At 52.7% G+C, this 18,104-nt stretch overlaps 1 protein-coding gene across 2 annotated transcripts in view; it reads right to left on the reverse strand.

The window, feature by feature from the left end:
- Positions 1-18,104, reverse strand: part of SH2D4B (SH2 domain containing 4B) — a 68,298-nt gene that overhangs the window by 13,808 nt on the left and 36,386 nt on the right. For both annotated transcript variants that reach the window (XM_081104588.1, XM_081104587.1), the window contains exons 5-6: positions 16,778-16,994; positions 11,754-11,878 (exon numbers count right to left, since the gene is read on the reverse strand). In XM_081104588.1, coding sequence (XP_080960714.1) covers positions 11,754-11,878; positions 16,778-16,994 — 342 coding nt within the window. The remainder of the gene's footprint in view (positions 1-11,753; positions 11,879-16,777; positions 16,995-18,104) is intronic.

Raw genomic sequence — 18,104 nt, forward strand, 5'->3', positions numbered from 1 at the left:
GCACTGGGCATCAGAGACAGTCCGACTAACTGCTGCGCCCCCTGTCGGGCCTCTGTAGAGAAAGGCAAGGCCAAGGTCAGGGGACAGAGGCCCGAGGGCAGCAGCCCTTCCCGGTGGTTGCACGTGGTTAGGATGAGAAGGCGAGGAACACAGAAGGGAAGATGAGCGCCAGCAGAGCCAGTCCAGGTTTGCGCTCACTCTCCCAGGGTCACACATGAACACGCAGGCAGGCTGTTTGCAGCCAGCAGCTCCTGACCCCTCTGCTACTGCTGTCTCTCTCTCTCTCTCTCTCTCTCTCTCTCTCTCTCTCTCTCTCTCTCTCTCACACACACACACACACACACACACACACACACACACACACACACGTCCACGGTGCTCTGCCTGACCCCTCCCTACTCACCCCCTGCAGCCCACACAGATGCTCTCAAACACTGCCAGCAACTTCACATTTGCTATCAAAATAGTTACTTCATTGGCGCTAATCAAGAGCAGTGGGAAGGGAAGGGAAGGGAAGGGAAGGGAAGGGAAGGGAAGGGAAGGGAAGGGAAGGGAAGGGAAGGGAAGGGAAGGGAAGGGAAGGGAAGGGAAGGGAAGGGAAGGGGAAGGGAAGGGACATTTAAAGGATGCTGTCCTATAATGAACCCATAAATCCACGTGTTAGCAAAAACTAGAGCAGGCCTGGGATTTGGTTCCCAGCCCCTCCGCTGCCTCCATGCCAGTCCCTGAAATCATTAGCTCAGAGCTGAACCTCAGTAACCAAGTGAGCTCCTCTGATTCCTGTCAGGGCTTCTCCCAGAAAGGAAGGAAACGCAGGCAGCCCAGGCACGACCTTTTACTTTTGATGGGTCTCAATTTATCCGATGTGCATATTTCTCACAGCTCTCACTGCGGCTACGCCTCACTGGCTGACAACTCCTCCGTTACTGCTCAGCTATTTCTCATTCATTTCCGTGCCTTTTCTTTCCTATTGCCATGCTTTGCAGACGAGATCATTAAGGAGGCTGGAATCATTAAGCTCTTCACTCTCAAGAGCTTATCAAAGCATCTGAAAGCCACAGAGATAGTGATGGATGAGCTGGAATGCCTTCATTTTTGTAACTCCAAACGAAACTTAACCAGGGCTCACTGCTGAGGCAGGGCTGCCCTGGACAAGCGTCTTGGTTCCAGATATATTTATGCACAAGAGGCAATATCCATGCCCACAACCGCCTGCTCTGAGCTCACATGCCAGGTTCAAATCACTGAGGGTTGCAACTACCGGCAAAATGACTTCTGAAGCTGCCTGCACGGGATCCTGTGTAGCCTACCCTCAACGGGATATGTGAGCTTAGCACTTGACTCGTGCTGACCGTGCTGTCAGTTTCACTAGGGCAGTGGTCGGCAAACTGCGGCTCGTGAGCCACATGTGGCTCTTTGGCCCCTTGAGTGTGGCTCTTTCACAAAATACCGGCTCTTCCACAAAATACCGACTTCTGCGCATGGGCCACAAAGTTTCAATTGCATTGTACGTGCGCACCCACACGTGGTATTTTGTGGAAGAGCCACACTGAAGGGGCCAAAGAGTCGCATGTGGCTCGCGAGCTGCGGTTTGCCGACCACGGCACTAGGGGACAGGACAGGTTCTTTCCCTCTCCATGGTGGACATCGACTGGTCTTGCCCATTCAGGACCATCTGTCCTTTGCTGGATAGGGAATGGTGACCTTCTGAAAAACCACACCTTCTCACTCAGTCTACGCACTTGCCATGGATGGACTCTGCCCAACATCAATGGTCATGTGACTTAAGCCTAGCCAATTAGAGAGCTCATTCCTCTGGCCACGATGATTGGTTCAGGAATGGGCATGAGCCCAAACCAGACCAGCAAGCCAGAATGTTGGGGCTGATATTGGGAATCCTGAAAGAAAAGTGTGCTCTCTCTTCTGCTGGATTTGAGCTAGGAGAACGCAGGCATAGTGCCACAGCTGATGTGTTGCTGGAGAATGGAAACAACATGGGAGTGACAGAGCCAAGAGCTGGAGTGAGGCCGGGTCCTTTGCCTGGATCAAGCAAGGCCTGAAGCTGGACCGACCTTTGGATTTTTCAGTCCTATGACTTATTATATTGGTTTGATTTTCTGTTAATTGCAAGTGAATGTAAGTTATGCAAGGGCAGGGAAGTTATCAATTTTGTTCTCCATCACACACCCTGTACTTAGCATAGTGCCTAACACACAACAGAAACTTTTAATAATCAGCCAATAAATTATTAAATGCCTTACACAGGGAGCCTGTCTCCTTATACTCCTGCCCAGGTAACTCAAAAACCCCAAATACTGCAAGTCCCTGTTTCACTCACTTCTCTGTGCCTCATTCCCTCAACTGTGAAATGGGCTAATGCTAGGAGCAAGTGCAGAGACATGGTGAGGATTAAATACGTTAACGTGTGTGAAGCACACAGGAGAGTGTCCGTGCACGGTATCACCTCTCCCAGAGAGTAGCCTGAGGAATAAATGCAATATTGGAAGCTTCACGTTCACTTGACACAAGGTCAGCGCAAAGTAATAATGTCCAATAAATGATCAGTGAAAAGATAAAAGCCAGCGTGACCCCACAGGTGCAGCCAATCCATCACAGCCATGGATTCCGACCAGGGACACCTAAGGAGTGGAACAAGGTCAGGTGACTTCTGTGCACCTGCAGGTGGAGGCTGCCCCAGACAGGGTGCGGGCTGGGAGCAGAGCAGGGAGCTGGGTCTCAGCCTCTCTCATCCCCTCAGCCACACCCCCTCATGCAGGATGAGTCTGCATCCCTGCGGCAGCCCTGCCCCTCGCCACCTTCCCACAGTCAGACGCCTCTGGCAGAGAAGCAGGGAGACAGGGAGGAAACATTCACGGCCTAGATTTCCCCGGAGGGACTGAGTTAACTAAACAGACTCAGCCATGGAAGAGGATGAAGTTAATTTTCTCCCCAGCTACATGCAGGGGAGAGCGGGGAGCTGATAACATCATGGGATCAGGGAAATTGTAGAAAATGGTAGAACTGCATTTCTTTGTGCACTTAAATGAGCTTGCAATGTGGCTGCACAAAGGTTGGTAGCACCCACCGTCTGCAGCAGAGACAGGGTATCCGTGATGACTGCAGGAGAAAACATGCATCGGTTACACATGTGAGCCATGCTGATCCCTGCAGGACCCCTGGGTAGGGCCTCCTCCTGCCGTGCACCCCTGGGGCTGGCGAGAGGAGCGTGGCTCAAGGCCCAAAAGCAGCAGCATGATTTGTCATGGACCCTGCAAGCAGGTGGCTCTGGCATGTGGATCTATAAAGAACTCAGCGACTAAACAGAGGGTGCTTTGAGTCTGAGAAACTTTGAACAATTAATATAAATATTCATGAGTCCTCACCCTCAGAAAGCCTCCTCAACCACTGCAGGGCTTGACTTGGTGCTCTAGCGAACGTCAAGGCCACTGTGTGTGCTTCTTGGATGCGTAGAGAGAGAATCTCGCCTGGTGGGAAGGAGGTGGGGGCAGGGGGGAGGAAGATTCCTGAAATCTGCTCTACGCCCATCACACTGACCACCCACAGCTTCGTGGGCCTGGCTGAGGGGCTGCCAGCCTCAGGTTACACGCCCCGGCAGTGGGTGCTCACAACTCCCAGAAGGAGCATGTTCTACCTCAGGGCAGCTGAGGGCTAACTGAGCCAAAGGCAGCACCTGGCGGCTTCCACCAGGTGCTCCGTGTCCTAGCCCGGAGGCCCCTTTTAGGACGGAGGGCCTAGTGGTTGATGACAGTGGCTGTGTCCCCCACCGCAAGCCTTCCTGCTCAGCCCCAGACCTCCTCCGGAGAATGTGAGGCCAAGGGCCTGGGTGGGCAGGAGCCCTGGGTGCCAGGGCCGGGGTGAGCTTACCCTGGGGGGCGGAGGGAATTAGACTCCAGGGCCTGGCGCACAGAAAGCCCAGGCAGCTTCCTGGAGGTGAAGGTGGCACCTGGGATAGGAACTGCCCGGAGTCCGGGAGGTAGGAGGAGGCTTTTGTTGTCACCAGAAATAGGATGAGGCGATCGGAAGATGATTAAGGCAAATCCACCCACAGAAATCACAGCTTTGTTTATTGTTACTCTTGCTTCTTAAAATCCAGACAGAAGATAAAAAATCAGTTCCATGAAATCCAAGTCATCTGGGTCCCCCAACCCCTGTTCCTTCCCCACATTTTAGTTACCCACCCAGTGGGTCAGAAACCAAAGAGAGCTCATCAGAACAGCCAAACTAAAAGGGCCAGGCAGCTCAGAGATAGAGGGTCTGGAAACAAGAACGCAGAACTGGGGTGAGGGCATGTGCCTGTGCCAGGGGGGTAGGGGAGGCTGGGGGAAGGTCAATTGGGGGGGGGGGGGGAGACAGATGTACTACTATTTGTAATACTTTAAACAATAAAAAAAAAAGAAAGAAAGAAAGAGAACGCAGAACTATAGCCAGATGAAAGGAAAGAGTTAAACTCTGTGACCACTGATGCTTTCTTAAAGCAGAAAACAATTTCACTCTCTCTCTAACCCTTTTTTGAGACTTTATAGCCAGTGCACCATTTTTGGGTTTTTTTTCTTAAGAAGAAAAAAGATTCCTTTATTTCTTAGCTGGAACAGCTTTAAGCAAGAACTTAAGGGGGAAAGTAGGTCAACTGACCTCCTTTTGTCCCGTTTAGAAATGTTGCATTTGGGATCAGAGCTGGTGGGAAATTTCCATTCCACTTTCTGCGCGAGAGGAAAATTATCAATCTGACTTGACACGATGGATCGAGACACGCTAACAATCCTTCCAAATGGCCCGTGAGTTACCTCCCATGGCCTTGAAGGAACATTTCAAAATGAGTACCCCTCTCGCAATGAAAGAAAACTCAGACTTGTGCTTATTTTTAGAGTAAATAAGTATCATCCTCCTTCGTGTAGAGCAGTGGTTCTCAACCTTCTGGCCCTTTAAATACAGCTCCTGATGTTGGGACCCACCCATAAAATTATTTTCATTGCTACTTCATAACTGTAATGTTGCTACTGTTATGAATCGTCATGTAAATATCTGATATGCAGGATGGTCTTAGGCGACCTCTGTGAAAGGGTTGTTCAACCGCCAAAGGGGTCACGAGCCACAGGTTGAGAACTGCTGGTATAGAGACATTTGATGTCCACCTTTTCTTTCCTCCCAAGTGACAGCAGTGTATGAAGCCACAATCCGCTGGCTTCCAATCCCGGTGTGGCTCTCCAAAGGCTACCGCGTTCATTGTTCCGTGTAACCTACGGGAGCGTGTATTGCATGCCACGCATGCTCTAAACACTTTATAACATCAACGCATCCAAGCCCCATAACACCACTACGGCGCTGGTGTTATTACTTTCTCTGCCTCTGGTTTCTTCAGCGTTCCCTTGCTTACCATGGACCTGGTGCCTGGACCCATGCTGCCAGGTCCTCATTCTAGCTGCCACCTCTAATCACCGGAGTTCCCTATTCTCCCACTGACCTTGGGAGCCAAGGACAGGGGCCTGAGCTGGCTCCCTCTCTGCCCCTCAGCCCAGACCCCCTAGCTCCTGAGAATCATCACAAAGACCAGGCCAACACGCAAGACTGCCGGGCAGCGTGGGGGGGGGGGGGGGGGCGGGGGATCGCCAATGGACAGCACAGGCCAGCCAGTCCACCCCCGTCCTGCTCATGCAGCTCAGAGAAGTGGCCTCCCAGTGCATGTGGTGAGGGGTCGAGCCTAGACTCCATTCCACTCAGCACTGTCTCCCAGGGCACAACCTTCCCGCCTCTCTGGGGGCCGCCTCCCTGCAGGACCGCCCGGTGCGCCGGCCCCTTACCTGCAGGACTCCCGGAGGGCCGTGCAGAGGGGTCACCGCTGCCCACGCCTCAGCTCCTGGACCGGACGCTACCAGCAACAGAGAAACAAGGCCAAGCCCTCAGTCCTCAGCCCACAGACTCCCATGCCCTGGCCGACCTTTGCGGTGCTCCTGACCCCTGAGCAAACTTGGAAGGCTCGGCAGGGCCGTGGGCAGGCCCAGGGTCCCAGAACAACGACAGCAGAGCGTGGTCTGGGAACCACACTGCAACGCAGATGCCAGGGCAGAGAGCACCCAGGCAGGGTCCTGCAGGAAGAGTTTTCCAAGGCCGACCACCATCCACTGTATGGCTCCATCCCCTGCCAAGCCCTGAGGGCAAGCCTCCAGACAGCCAGGGGGTTGCTGCCGAGACAGTAAACCATGGACCACATGGTGACTGTTTTCTAGAAGCAAAGCTCAGAAAGAGAGATGGTTTCCAACTGAGCCACTGTGCAAAATTATTAATTTTAGATACATGTTGAAGTCCAAAAATAGATTTTTTTTTTTCCCCAAAGCTGAGCTTACATGCACTCCTTTTTCTCCGGAGCACTTTTAGATTACCAGAAGTCTCTCTTATAACCCCTGGGCCGTAACAGAGGAAACTATCAAGAACCCTGTGGTAGCAGCGGGAAGCTAGATCCCCACCCATTTCCCTAAGCTCTGCTCCCCAGAGGAGTGACCCCACTCCTGGCGGTTGACCTCAGATGCCAGGAGAGGTCAGCTCTCACACTGACATGGCTCATGAAGGGGGGCAAACCACGTCTGTGGACTTGATCTTCATAAAGACCCTGTGAAGTCCATGCTATCATCCCAGTTTCATAGATGAGAGTTTAGAGGACACAACCAAGGTCAGAGAGCTGCTCGATTCTAGAGTGGGCCCATAGCGGCAGCTCCTTGTCCACACTGCTCTTGGCATTGCACCACAGCACATCCAACTGGGTGAGAGGGCCGGGAAGGAAATATAAGTCCCCTGCATCTGAAACCCAGCTAAATTAAACAGGCATGGTTTACCCGGGATGGAGGGAAGGGGGTCGCGGGGGGGCGGGAAGCATTGATATTAGGACTGTGACAGAGTGCATTATTGGTTCAAATTCTCCTCCCCTCTCTGGCTTCACACTCTTTGCCATAGGGTTTTACAGTTCCTCACACGAAAGGAGCAGGATATATTTTCCCACTCCCCAACTCTGTGACATACTGTGACAATGGCATGAGGTGAAAGAGACCATGTGCTGCTTCAAAGACTAGACTGCGCGAGTCTAGCCCGCAGCCACTTGCCCCCTGGCCCCTGAGGAGAGCACGCCTGGCAGCACCTGGTCCCGGGAGGTGCACGAGAGATGCATGGAGCAGAGCCACCACCAGGCGGGAACAGAGCCCCAGCCAACCTCCAGCAGAGACTCCCCAACAGCCAACTGGTGGCTTCCTCTCCGTAAGGATCAGTACAGGAGTCCTAACGGAATGCTATCAGGGAATTCCCACACTGGGAAAGAAGTCGGACCGAACCAGTGGTTCCAGACTCTGGAATTTTCGGTCTGAATGAAGTTACTCTAAAGAGCTGGGAATCCAACATGAAGCTGCTACCTTTTTGCTTCTGAGCAAAGGTAACATATAAAAATAACTACTGCTTACTAGTGCCATCAAGCCATAAAACATAGGACATGTTGACACTAAACTGAGGAAGGAATATCATCGTAGAGTATGACTGAGTCCTTGCCAAGCAGAGAGAGTTGGCCACCCTCCATATGTGAGCCTTTCTCTTTCGTCCTGTCACAGAGCAATGAAAACTAGCTCCAGTCCACATATTAGCAACTCGCCTGCACGCTTTATGGTGGAGCTGCCAAGAGAACATGAAATCACTTACATAAATTGTGAAGCTGAAATCATGGTCTGTTTGGTCTGGGACAATATAAAACTTGTTGGGGCTTTTTTTGGAGCTGTATTTTTTTTTTTTTTTAAATCAGGATAGGAAATAAAGCTACAGCCCTGGCCGGTGGCTCAGTTGGTTGGAGCATCATTCCATACACTGGAAGGTTGTGGGTTTGATCCCCAGTCAGGTTGCATATGGGAGGCAGCAATCAATGTTTCTCTCTCACATTGATGTTTCTCTCTCTAAAAATCAATAAAAGCATGTCCGCAGGTGAGGATAAAAAGAAAAAGCTAAAGATAAATGTGAGCACCTCTGTCTTTCCTTCTCCATTGTCTGCCTCAAGCCTCAGAGCAACCTGTGTCCTGCCCAGCCCCCACCCCACAGAACTTTTAGTTGCGCTACACAGGTGCCTAAGATGCTAGTGCTGTGCTTTCAAGGGTATAAGAATGCGTGGTTCAAGCAGGAGCTCTGAGGGCTACAGGGACACGTCATGGGACAGAGGTGAGAGGCAGTGAATCCCGGGACCAGCTCCAGGGAAGCATGGCTAAGTCACTTAGGAAAGTGGACTGTCTTCTTTCTGAGCATAAAGAGCCACTCCATCTCCTGGGAGGTGTGGAGGCCAGGGAGTAAGAAGGGGTCTAAAAGCGGGTGGTGGATGTAATAGACTCTACTCCCATACCACAGGTGCCAGGCTGGCTCTGGCCAAAGGAATCTGGGAGCAATGGCACATGTCAGCTCCAGGCAGAAGCCTTGGGAGCCGCCATGAGGTTTGCCTCTCTTTTCCCTTTGTCACGAGACCGCTAGACTTTCCAACAGACCATTCGAGTTTCCAATAGACCATTCGAGTTTCCAATAGACAATTCGAGTTTCCAATAGACCATTCGAGTTTCCAATAGACCATTTTAGTTTCCAACGGACCATTAGCATTTCCAACAGAGGCAGCTCCTTCAGTCTGAGGCCCATATCAAACTCCACAAGCGCATGGGTGTGTGACATGGGTAAGAAACCTCTGGGTCGGTGGAAGTCACTGAAACTTTGGGATTATTTGTTACTGTGGCAGAACCATGCAGAACCTGACGGGCACACGGGGACGCCATGAATTGAGTTGGAGAGCTCAACAATAGTGAAACAGAGAAAGACAGTGAGTTTGTCTTGCCCTTGTTTAGGGGCAGATGAAAAGCAGAGGTGAAATCTTCCATCACCACTTATTAGGCCCCAATAAATTTAATTTTATAAATAAATAAATAAAATTTAAAAAGAAAAGCAGAGGTGAGGGTTGAATACAGAGATGCTAACGCATGGGTAGGGCTCCGGCCCCAGTGAGCACATGGCACCTAGGAAGGCTAGCCTAACCGCTTACATGTGGCTCTGGGTTTTCTGATTGCTCTTGGATCAACCTCACTCACCAGTCCCTGAGGGGACTCACACACCCACCAGGGTCCAGTACAGAGAAGCAAGGGCTGTTCTTTGGAATCTGAAAGACAGGAGTCTCATCCCAACTCTGGCCCTTCATTTCTGCCTTCACCCATCCTCATGGACACTTCCTATGACAGGCTATAGGGAAGATGGACAATGGCCTGAGTTTCACAGGCTTACAATTAGTAGGAGAACTGACATCAAGCAAATAAGGAGATAAATACCAGTGGGTGAATAGTATTAAATAAATACAATGAATTGAGAGAAATTGGCGAAGGCTGCTTTGGGTAAGGGGTTCAGGAAAGGCCTCTCTGAGGAGGGGATATTTCAGATGAACAATGGGAATGTGTTAGGCATGCAAAAAGGTAGGGAAACAGCAAGTGCAAAGGGTTTGAGGTGGGAAAGAAAATGGCTTGTTTGAGGAACAGGAAAAAGCCAGAGCTTCGAAAGCAAGGAACGAATTATGGCATAAGGCCAGCAGCAGACCGGTCATTGGGACCTCGTGGGCCCCAGCATGGAGTTGGAAGTTCATTGCAGGTGTGGAGGGAAGCGGGGGGTAATGAGCAGGGAGTGCCAGGACCTGGTTTCTGGTTAAAAGAGTCTCAGGATGCTGCGCAGAGAGTGACTTGTACAGGGGCCAGAATGAAAGAGACAGACCAGTGAGGACACTCTGCTCTGTGACCTTCATGTCCTTGGGCAATCCCTTATCAGTGCTACGCTCAGTCATCCCATCTGCAGAGTGGGCCTACTGTCTGCTCTTCATAGTTCACAAACTCTTCGGGCTCCAGGAGGTGGGAATGAAGGCGCACATGGCCTTGCTCACCCTTGCATGGTTCCTTCTAATCACTCCAGCTGCCTTTCCTGGAGCTAGAGCAGTAATGGCGAACCTTTTGAGCTCGGCGTGTCAGCATTTTGAAAAACCCTAACTTAACTCTGGTGCCGTGTCACATATAGAATTTTTTTGATATTTGCAACCATAGTAAAACAAAGACTTATATTATTGATATTTATTTTATATATTTAAATGCCATTTAACAAAGAAAAATTGACCAAAATAATGAGTTCGTGTGTCACCTCTGACACGCGTGTCATAGGTTCGCCATCACTGAGCTAGAGCCACATCCCGAACTTGCCTGTGTGGGCCTCCCAGAATCTCAAAACCCCAGAGTCTCCAGTGCCTACTGTGACAATGGGTTCATCTCTCCATCTGGATGGGATTGAGGATACCTGGAAGCTGGCCAGGAATCAAGACAAATGCAGGGGAAATACAGGGCAATGTGGAGGCCAGTCAAGCTTCCAGGAGGCCAGCAGAAGGGTAATAGAGGCAGATAAAGGTGAGACAGGTGCTAATTATGGCAAGAGAGATCAATCCTGACCAGGGGAGTCCTCAGGCAAACCTGGGCTCAACACTGATGAGGGAGGGAGACTCAGGGAGCAAGGCCAAGATGCAACTTATCCAGAGAACCTGACAGCCCGGCCAGGCTGCTGGACAGTGAGAGACCACATGGAGCAGAGAAGAGCTGTGTCAGCAGAGCCTACCCTGGATAAGCCAGCCCCGGTTGACCTGACAGCTGTCTGGTGGCACATGAGCAAGCTCAGCTCAGATCATCTGAGGCTGGCCCATCCCAGAAGAACTGCCTCGTTTGCCCAAAAACTCATAAATAATGAATGCTTATTTATTTTAAGCCACTGAGTTTGGAGGTAATTTGTTACACAGCAATCACTGACTGATACAGAGGGGAGGATGGCCAGCGGCCCTTCCTATTTCCCTGTAGCAGGCCTCCGCTAGCATCACAATCCTGTTTCCCTGTTCGAATCCTGTCTACATGTTCAGCTCACTGGACTGGGTCATGAGCCATGAACTCGACTTTACAAGTTTCTTTGTGACCTTAGAAAAACGTCTTCCCCTCTCCGGGCCTGTCTTCTTATCTGTAAAAATGAAGCAACAAAACACTTCCAGGAGCCTCCCAGCTCTCAGGTTCTATGTTTGGATAACTCTGACCTCCTCGTGCGGCCATTCTGTCATTTACTCAGCAAGCATTCACTCGGAGCCTGCTGTGCACCAGGCCCCAGCCAGGTCTAGGGATGCAGGCTCAGAGAACAAGATGCGGACCCGGCCCACCGGGAGCTCGTGGTCCCCTGAGAGCTCACTGTCTTGTGAGTGTAGAGAGGGTGCCTCTAAGGAGCCTGGGTGGCCAAGGAGGCTGTGAGGTGAGAGCAGTGGGCAAGAGTCGTGTTCATCCTTCCCAGCAGAAAGAGGGCTGCACATTCAGTGCCCAGGTGCCTCGGCCTCCGGGCTCCTGCTCAGAGATCGGCCTTGGTGCCCTAAGGCCTGGAGGAAGGTCACTGTATTTCAGCACATGCCCCGGGGAAATCAGAACGTGTGCCTTGAGCTGAGCACACTCCATGTGCAGGTAAATGACAGAAAGGGGACCTCGGTCCACTCTCTCACCCAAGGGGGCCAGGAGAGCTGACCCTTACCCCTGGGAGATGGGCCCATCTTTGTGGGAGAGTGAAATGAGCAGTTGCAAGTCCTTTACTCCCCTGATGGCAACAGCCCTTCCCGACCTCCTTCCCAGTCTCAGAGAGAGGTGGGCCTGTGGGAGGTGTCTGCGGGGGACCCAGCGCTGTCCTACCATGGAACCAGGGGGCGATGGCTTTGGTGTTCCTCTCGAAGCCAGCTTGGCGAGGCAGCTGCTCCTCCTTGAACCAGCGGACTATGATTTCTCTGGAGACAGGACGCAGAGGGCGCTCCCAAGTCCTACAGAGAAGAGAGAGGGAGTGTGGGAGAGTCAGGAGGGAGGGGACGGAGGGAGGGAGGCCACTGTGCGGATGAATAAGCACGGTGCCCACACTCACGCCTGCGGAGAGGATGCAATGAGCCACGTACTTGAAGACACTTTGCAGATTCTAATGTACCAGCTGTGATTCTTGTTCCCCAAAGAACACTGTGATCACTTGCTTTGAAAAGAGCCACACAGGTGGGAGTGGGAACGAGGACGGGCGAGGGTGTCTGGGGGAAAGAAAAGGCACATTTTCCCTTAAGGATGGCCAGGTGTGAGCATGAGCGTCCCAGAAGAAGGACCCTAATGTAACAGGAGCAAAATGATAAACATGTGAGTGTCCTCTGTCCCCCACCCACACCCCACTAAAGAGAATTCCCGTCTGTCCCTCAGTGTGGCCCCTCCCCAGCCTTCTCAGGGGACACCTGCCTTCGCCAGCTGCTCCCTGCTTCCATGTGGCAGAATCAGGACAGTGAACAGAGAGAAACCGAGAACCCCAATTGGCTGTGGCTGTGGCTGTGGCTGAGATTCACCACCAAGAAACAAAAAGGATAGGACAGAGGAAAGTTGGGGGGACAGAGGACGGGGGACAGAGCACTGTGCTGGCTGACTTGATAGATTTGAAGGGGATCTGGGGAGGGGCTGAAGACAGTGAGCATGAGATGAAGAGAGGCACTTGAAAAATTTATGAGTCACGAGTTACATATTTTTTATATTTTCTCACAATCAAGCCAAGATTTTAATGTGTTTGTGTCTGAACTGTGGTTCTTGAATGTATATGGAGGCTGGGCCGCCGAAACAGCCCTGTTACATTGGAGCTACACCGACCACAAGCACAGTTAGAGTTGGACGACACAGGGCACGTAACAGGCACATGCCAGCTACCTGCTGAATGACTAGGTAGCAAGGCCACGTGCACTGGTCTGGGTGATGATATCGACGTGAGAGCACAGCGTCTGACGAGCAACCTGGGAAATTCTTACTCTGTCACTGCCACCCACCGACAGTGCTGGCATCTAGACTTCACCACTGTCGTCATCGTTTCTTATAAAACAAGCTGTCTCCTCGGGTGTCCTGCATCTGCTCTGCGCTAACACTTAGATGCTGCGTTCAGCACTTCCTTGAAAGCCCCAGGAGGAGGTCATATGTTCACCTGCCCTCAAATGAATCCACTGACACACACACACAGCAGCGAACAGTGTGACGTGAGGAAAGGGTCACAAGGAAGCCAGCGGGTGAGGTTCCATCGCACGGCTTACCGCCACCAGCCATGGAGTTTGTTCCCAAAACACCCTCTTTCCCCCGCTGCCTCCCTGGGCAATCCTGCACCCCCACTACCAGCTCTCTCCTGCTGACCCACACTTTGGGGTTCCCCTCCCAGTAACCCAGAGGCCCTGCCTCTTTATTACAAGCACACGGCAGCCCTGCCCCAAACTCTTCCTTCACACTCGTGTTCCGCAATAAATAACTGCTCCAGGGAAAAACGTGTCTGGTTCCTAGGACTCATGTTCCTTAGAAGGCAAAAGGAGGCTATAAATAACAGCAAGAAAGACGAGTTCCCTCCTGTCCCTCTGTTCTGAGCAGACTCGCCAGGTCAGGGATGCTGGGATGGTGCTGTGGGAAGTCACCTGGCCAGAAGCCTGACTCCTGCACCAGCAACAGCGTGTCTGCCCTCGGCACAGCCAGACCCGGGTGTGCCCAAGCATCAGCGCTGAGCACAGTGCGGTCAGGGCACTGGGCCCCTGGGGCAGCCACGGCAGGAGGCTGATGCAGGGCCTCTCGGGGCACTGGGTCTGCCTCCCCATCTGCATGGCCCCTGCCCCCCTTGATGGCAGCCGATGCTCCCCTACTGAGAGCAATGGCAGCCAGCCTGGAGCCGGCTGCACCACGGCCCATGCAGCTCCATCACGTGGGCCTGCAGGACAAATCATCCGTTTCCTTTAAAATGACACATTATCCTTTTCCTGGGAAAATGCCAAGAAGGCTTTTGTAGCTATATCTCCAAAGCCAGGAAACATGAAGACAACCTGACCTGGTAAAAGTCAAGAATTCCCGCGTGACAGAAAACTTCATCAGAAAAATCAACAATTCCCACATGACAGAAAACTTCATCAGAAAAATCAACAATTCCCGCATGACAGAAAACTTCATAGCAAAAGGCAAAGGACAAATGGCAAAGAGGAAAAAAGTGTTTATCACAAACAAAAGGATCCTCTTCCCTAACACTTAAAGAGTTCTTAGAAATGGGGGATGAGGAAAAAATACCAACACAAGAAAACCCAGGTGGAGGAAAGATGAGTCAGATATAGAAACACCAGTGGTCCTTAAACAGAGACAAAATACTTGACCTCGTCATGAAGAGAAATCAATTCCCAGCTTTCAGTGAGCATCATTCCTCACACGGAGCAGGAGCCTCACAGCACTGTGGCGAGGCTGCAGGGTGACGGGTTCACTGGCACCCCCCTGTGAGGAGCAGGCTCGGTAACTCTCACCTCTGTGAGTGCACACAGGCCCTAACCCATGATCCCACTCTGAGGAGCCGCTCTTGTAGATAATGGTGGTATGTGTATAAAATTAATGTCTACAAGGTTATGCATTAGGGCACAGTTGGGAACAACCAAAGATTTCAAACAACTCCAATTTCATTAGTAGATTTTTTTACAAGTAAATTATAGCACATCCTTGCAATGGAATATTATACTATACTATAAAAAGAAAACTAGTCGAAACCAGTTTGGCTCAGTGGATGGAGCGTCAGCCTGAGGACTGAAGGGTCCCAGGTTCGATTCCGGTCAAGGGCATGTACCTTGGTTGTGGGCACGTCCCCAGTGGGAGATGTGCAGGAGGCAGCTGATCGATGTTTCTAACTCTCTATCTCTCTCCCTACCTCTCTGTAAAAAATCAATAAAATATATTTTAAAAAAAAAGAAAACTAAATAAAAATAAATAGTTAAGAACTAACATGAAAAGATCCCCAAAATATAAATGGGGGAAAAAACCCATAATGCAGAACCCTGTGTAGAACATGCAAAGTTTTATGCAAAAGAGAGAGAGAGAGAGAGAGAGAGAGAGTGACTTCTCATGTTGGAAGCTGCAAAAGGAAATGGCAGACACTTACACTGAGAACAGCAGTTCCCTTGGGGGAGGGGGCACTGAAGAGAAGAGGACAGGATGGAGTCGGTCTTTTCTCCATGTGTCTTTTTTAACTTCCTGGTTTGTGAATCACATAAGTGACAAGGAAGGGAAAGGAGAGAAGGATAGGAAGGAAGAAATTCAGACATGGTCAGCTCTCCCTAGCCTGCAGGGAGAGGGAGACACGGGGAATGAGCAATCCTAAATCCCAGTAAAGCAAAACTCAGACAGCCGTCCATCACCTGGGGGAGTGGACTCTGCAGGTGAGCTGTGGTTCAGACAGCCGTCCATCACCTGGGGGATGGACTCCCTGCAGGTGAGCTGTGGTTCAGGCAGCTGTCCATCACCTGGGGGATGGACTCCCTGCAGGTGAGCTGTGGTTCAAACAGCCGTCCATCACCTGGGGGAGTGGACTCTGCAGGTGAGCTGTGGTTCAGACAGCTGCCCATCACCTGGGGGAAGGACTCCCTGCAGGTGAGCTGTGGTTCAGACAGCCATCCATCACCTGGGGGAGTGGACTCTGAAGGTGAGCTGTGATTCAGGGAGCTGCCCATCACCTGGGGGATGGACTCCCTGCAGGTGAGCTGTGGTTCAGACAGCAGCCCATCACCTGGGGGAGTGTACTCTGCAGGTGAGCTGTGGCTCAGGGAGCAGTCCATCACCTGGGGGAGTGGACTCCCTGCAGGTGAGCTGTGGTTCAGACAGCCGTCCACTACCCGGGGGAGTGGACTCCCTGCAGGTGAGCTGTGGTTCAGACAGCAGCCCATCACCTGGGGGATGGACTCCCTGCAGGTGAGCTGTGGTTCAGACAGCAGCCCATCACCTGGGGGATGGACTGCCTGCAGGTGAGCTATGGTTCAGACAGCAGCCCATCACCTGGGGGATGGACTGCCTGCAGGTGAGCTATGGTTCAGACAGCAGCCCATCACCTGGGGGATGGACTCCCTGCAGGTGAGCTGTGGTTCAGACAGCAGCCCATCACCTGGGGGAGTGGACTCTGCAGGTGAGCTATGGTTCAGGGAGCCGCAGGCACTTACGCCCAGCTTCGGTGCCCTCACTGGGTGAGGTAATGGCTCTGTAGTGATGGGGGCACAAATCTGGGACTGATGGGCACGGGCAGAAGGTGGAATGCTCCAGGCAGCCACTTCCCCCTCGGTCCTGACAATCATGGGCAGTCCCCTAAGTGCCTTCGCCAAGCCCCTCCCCTGACGCCAGCATGTGTGAGCCTCCTGCATCCCACCACGCTCACCTGCAAAGCTGCTACCAGAACCCAGGATGCACCAGCACTGCCTGTGGTTACAGAGGCAGCCAGCCCTGAGTTCCAGGCCACTGGGCAGCATTTACTCCAGCTGAGGCCTTATAGCACCTGTTCTTAACCTGAGATCTGTGGACCCTTAAGAGCTTGAAATTACATGCAAACTGTTGGGACTATTTATACATGCACATTTTGGAGTGAAGGGCTACACAGCTTCCTTTAGATTCTCAAAGGAATACGAGTCCCCAAAAAAGTTAAGACTCCCAGAACTCCAGAGTTACTAGAAATCTCCAACCCCCACCCCTTCCCCCCTCCTGCCCCATTCCACAGACTGGGACACTGAGACCCACAGGGGGGAAATGACTGACCCCAAATTTCACAGCAAGTTGGAGGCAGAACCAGGACTGGACCCCCAGTGCCCCATGCCCCCATCCAAGGGCCTGTCCCCGCCAGCACCCCCCTTGCCGAGCCCCATCCCCACCAGACCCACCTGACAGGCACCCCGAGGGGCAGCAGCGGCTCCTGGCCCGGAAAGTGGTGGTAGAGTCTGGCCTCCTGCTCATGGCTCTGGCCAAGCTCTTGGAACATGAAGCTGAGGCCAGCGACGGTGCCCTTCTGGATGGCACGGAGCGAAAGCCGCCGGTACTCGTCCCGGGCGCGCTGGGCTCGGCGCCTTCTCTCCTCGTCAGCGGCCTTGGACCGACGCACTGGAAAGGGAGATAGAGCAGTTGTCCTAGAGCCGCAGCCCAGGCCACACACTGAGCAGCCAGGACCCGCGGGATTCCCCACGCAGCTGCATGGAAGCCCGGAGCCAGAGCCGGGAATGGCAGGCCACCAGCCCTAACCAGCAGCCCTGAACTAGCCTGTCCCTGGGGGTAAGGACATTCATGACAGTTCAGTTCAGAGGCCTCAGGCGGTTCCTGGGCCCTGTTCCAGAATGAGCAGGAAGCCTCCGGGTGGAAATTTACGTCTCCATATGCACCTCCTCCTGCAGTGCCCTGCTCAGAGCAGCTTCACTCCCGCTGCCCACCCGCCCAGCTTCAAGGGCACCTGGCAAAGTGGCCGGCACCTGCAAACACCACTGTGATCACCCACTCTTGACTGCGGGGTTCTCCGTGCCAGCCCTGCTGCATGCCTCCTCTGCACTAGCTCGTGGCAGACACGTCCTGGCACCCAGGGGTAGGTCGGTGGGAGTTTCCCAGAGAGAAGAGGGCGGAAGCCATCCCTGAGAGGAAACCTAGGCTTCAGAACCCAGTGGGCATGCCTGTAAGTGCCTGATCCTGAGACACTGTCACGTCTGCCATTCGTGTGGTGAGAGGCTCAGACAGGGCCCAGGGCCGCCATGGGCTCTGCAGTCACCACGCTGCAAACTGAACACAGACACGTGTGTCCTCCAAGGGCCCGTGACCTCGGAGAGTTTACAGCCCCTGAGAGATGGCAGCACTCAGACAGACAGACAGACAGACAGGGTGCAGAGGGAAGTCATACGCAGACTAGGAACTCAGCTAGGGCAGGCCCTGAGTCATTGGTCACACAGAGACTACACCCAGCCTCCCCCCGCCCAGCGCTAATCCCACCGCTTCTTCCTCTAAAGCCTTCAGTGGCTCCCACTGTACAGGATGCAGGGCAAACCCCGTGGTCCTTCAGAGGTGTCCCACGCACCCACTTTCTTCCCCAGCCCACCAGGTCTTTGAGCTCCTCCCATACTCCATGCTCTGGTCCCACCAAGCTCCCATGCCCCGCTTCTGCAAAGTCTCCTCTGTTCTGCATGGGCAGCCGGGGCAGCTCAGAGATGCCAGCAGCAGCCCTGAGGGCAC

The sequence above is a fragment of the Myotis nattereri genome (genome assembly GCF_964212035.1).
Source record: "Myotis nattereri genome assembly, chromosome: 13".
In the NCBI taxonomy this organism is placed as follows: domain Eukaryota; kingdom Metazoa; phylum Chordata; class Mammalia; order Chiroptera; family Vespertilionidae; genus Myotis; species Myotis nattereri.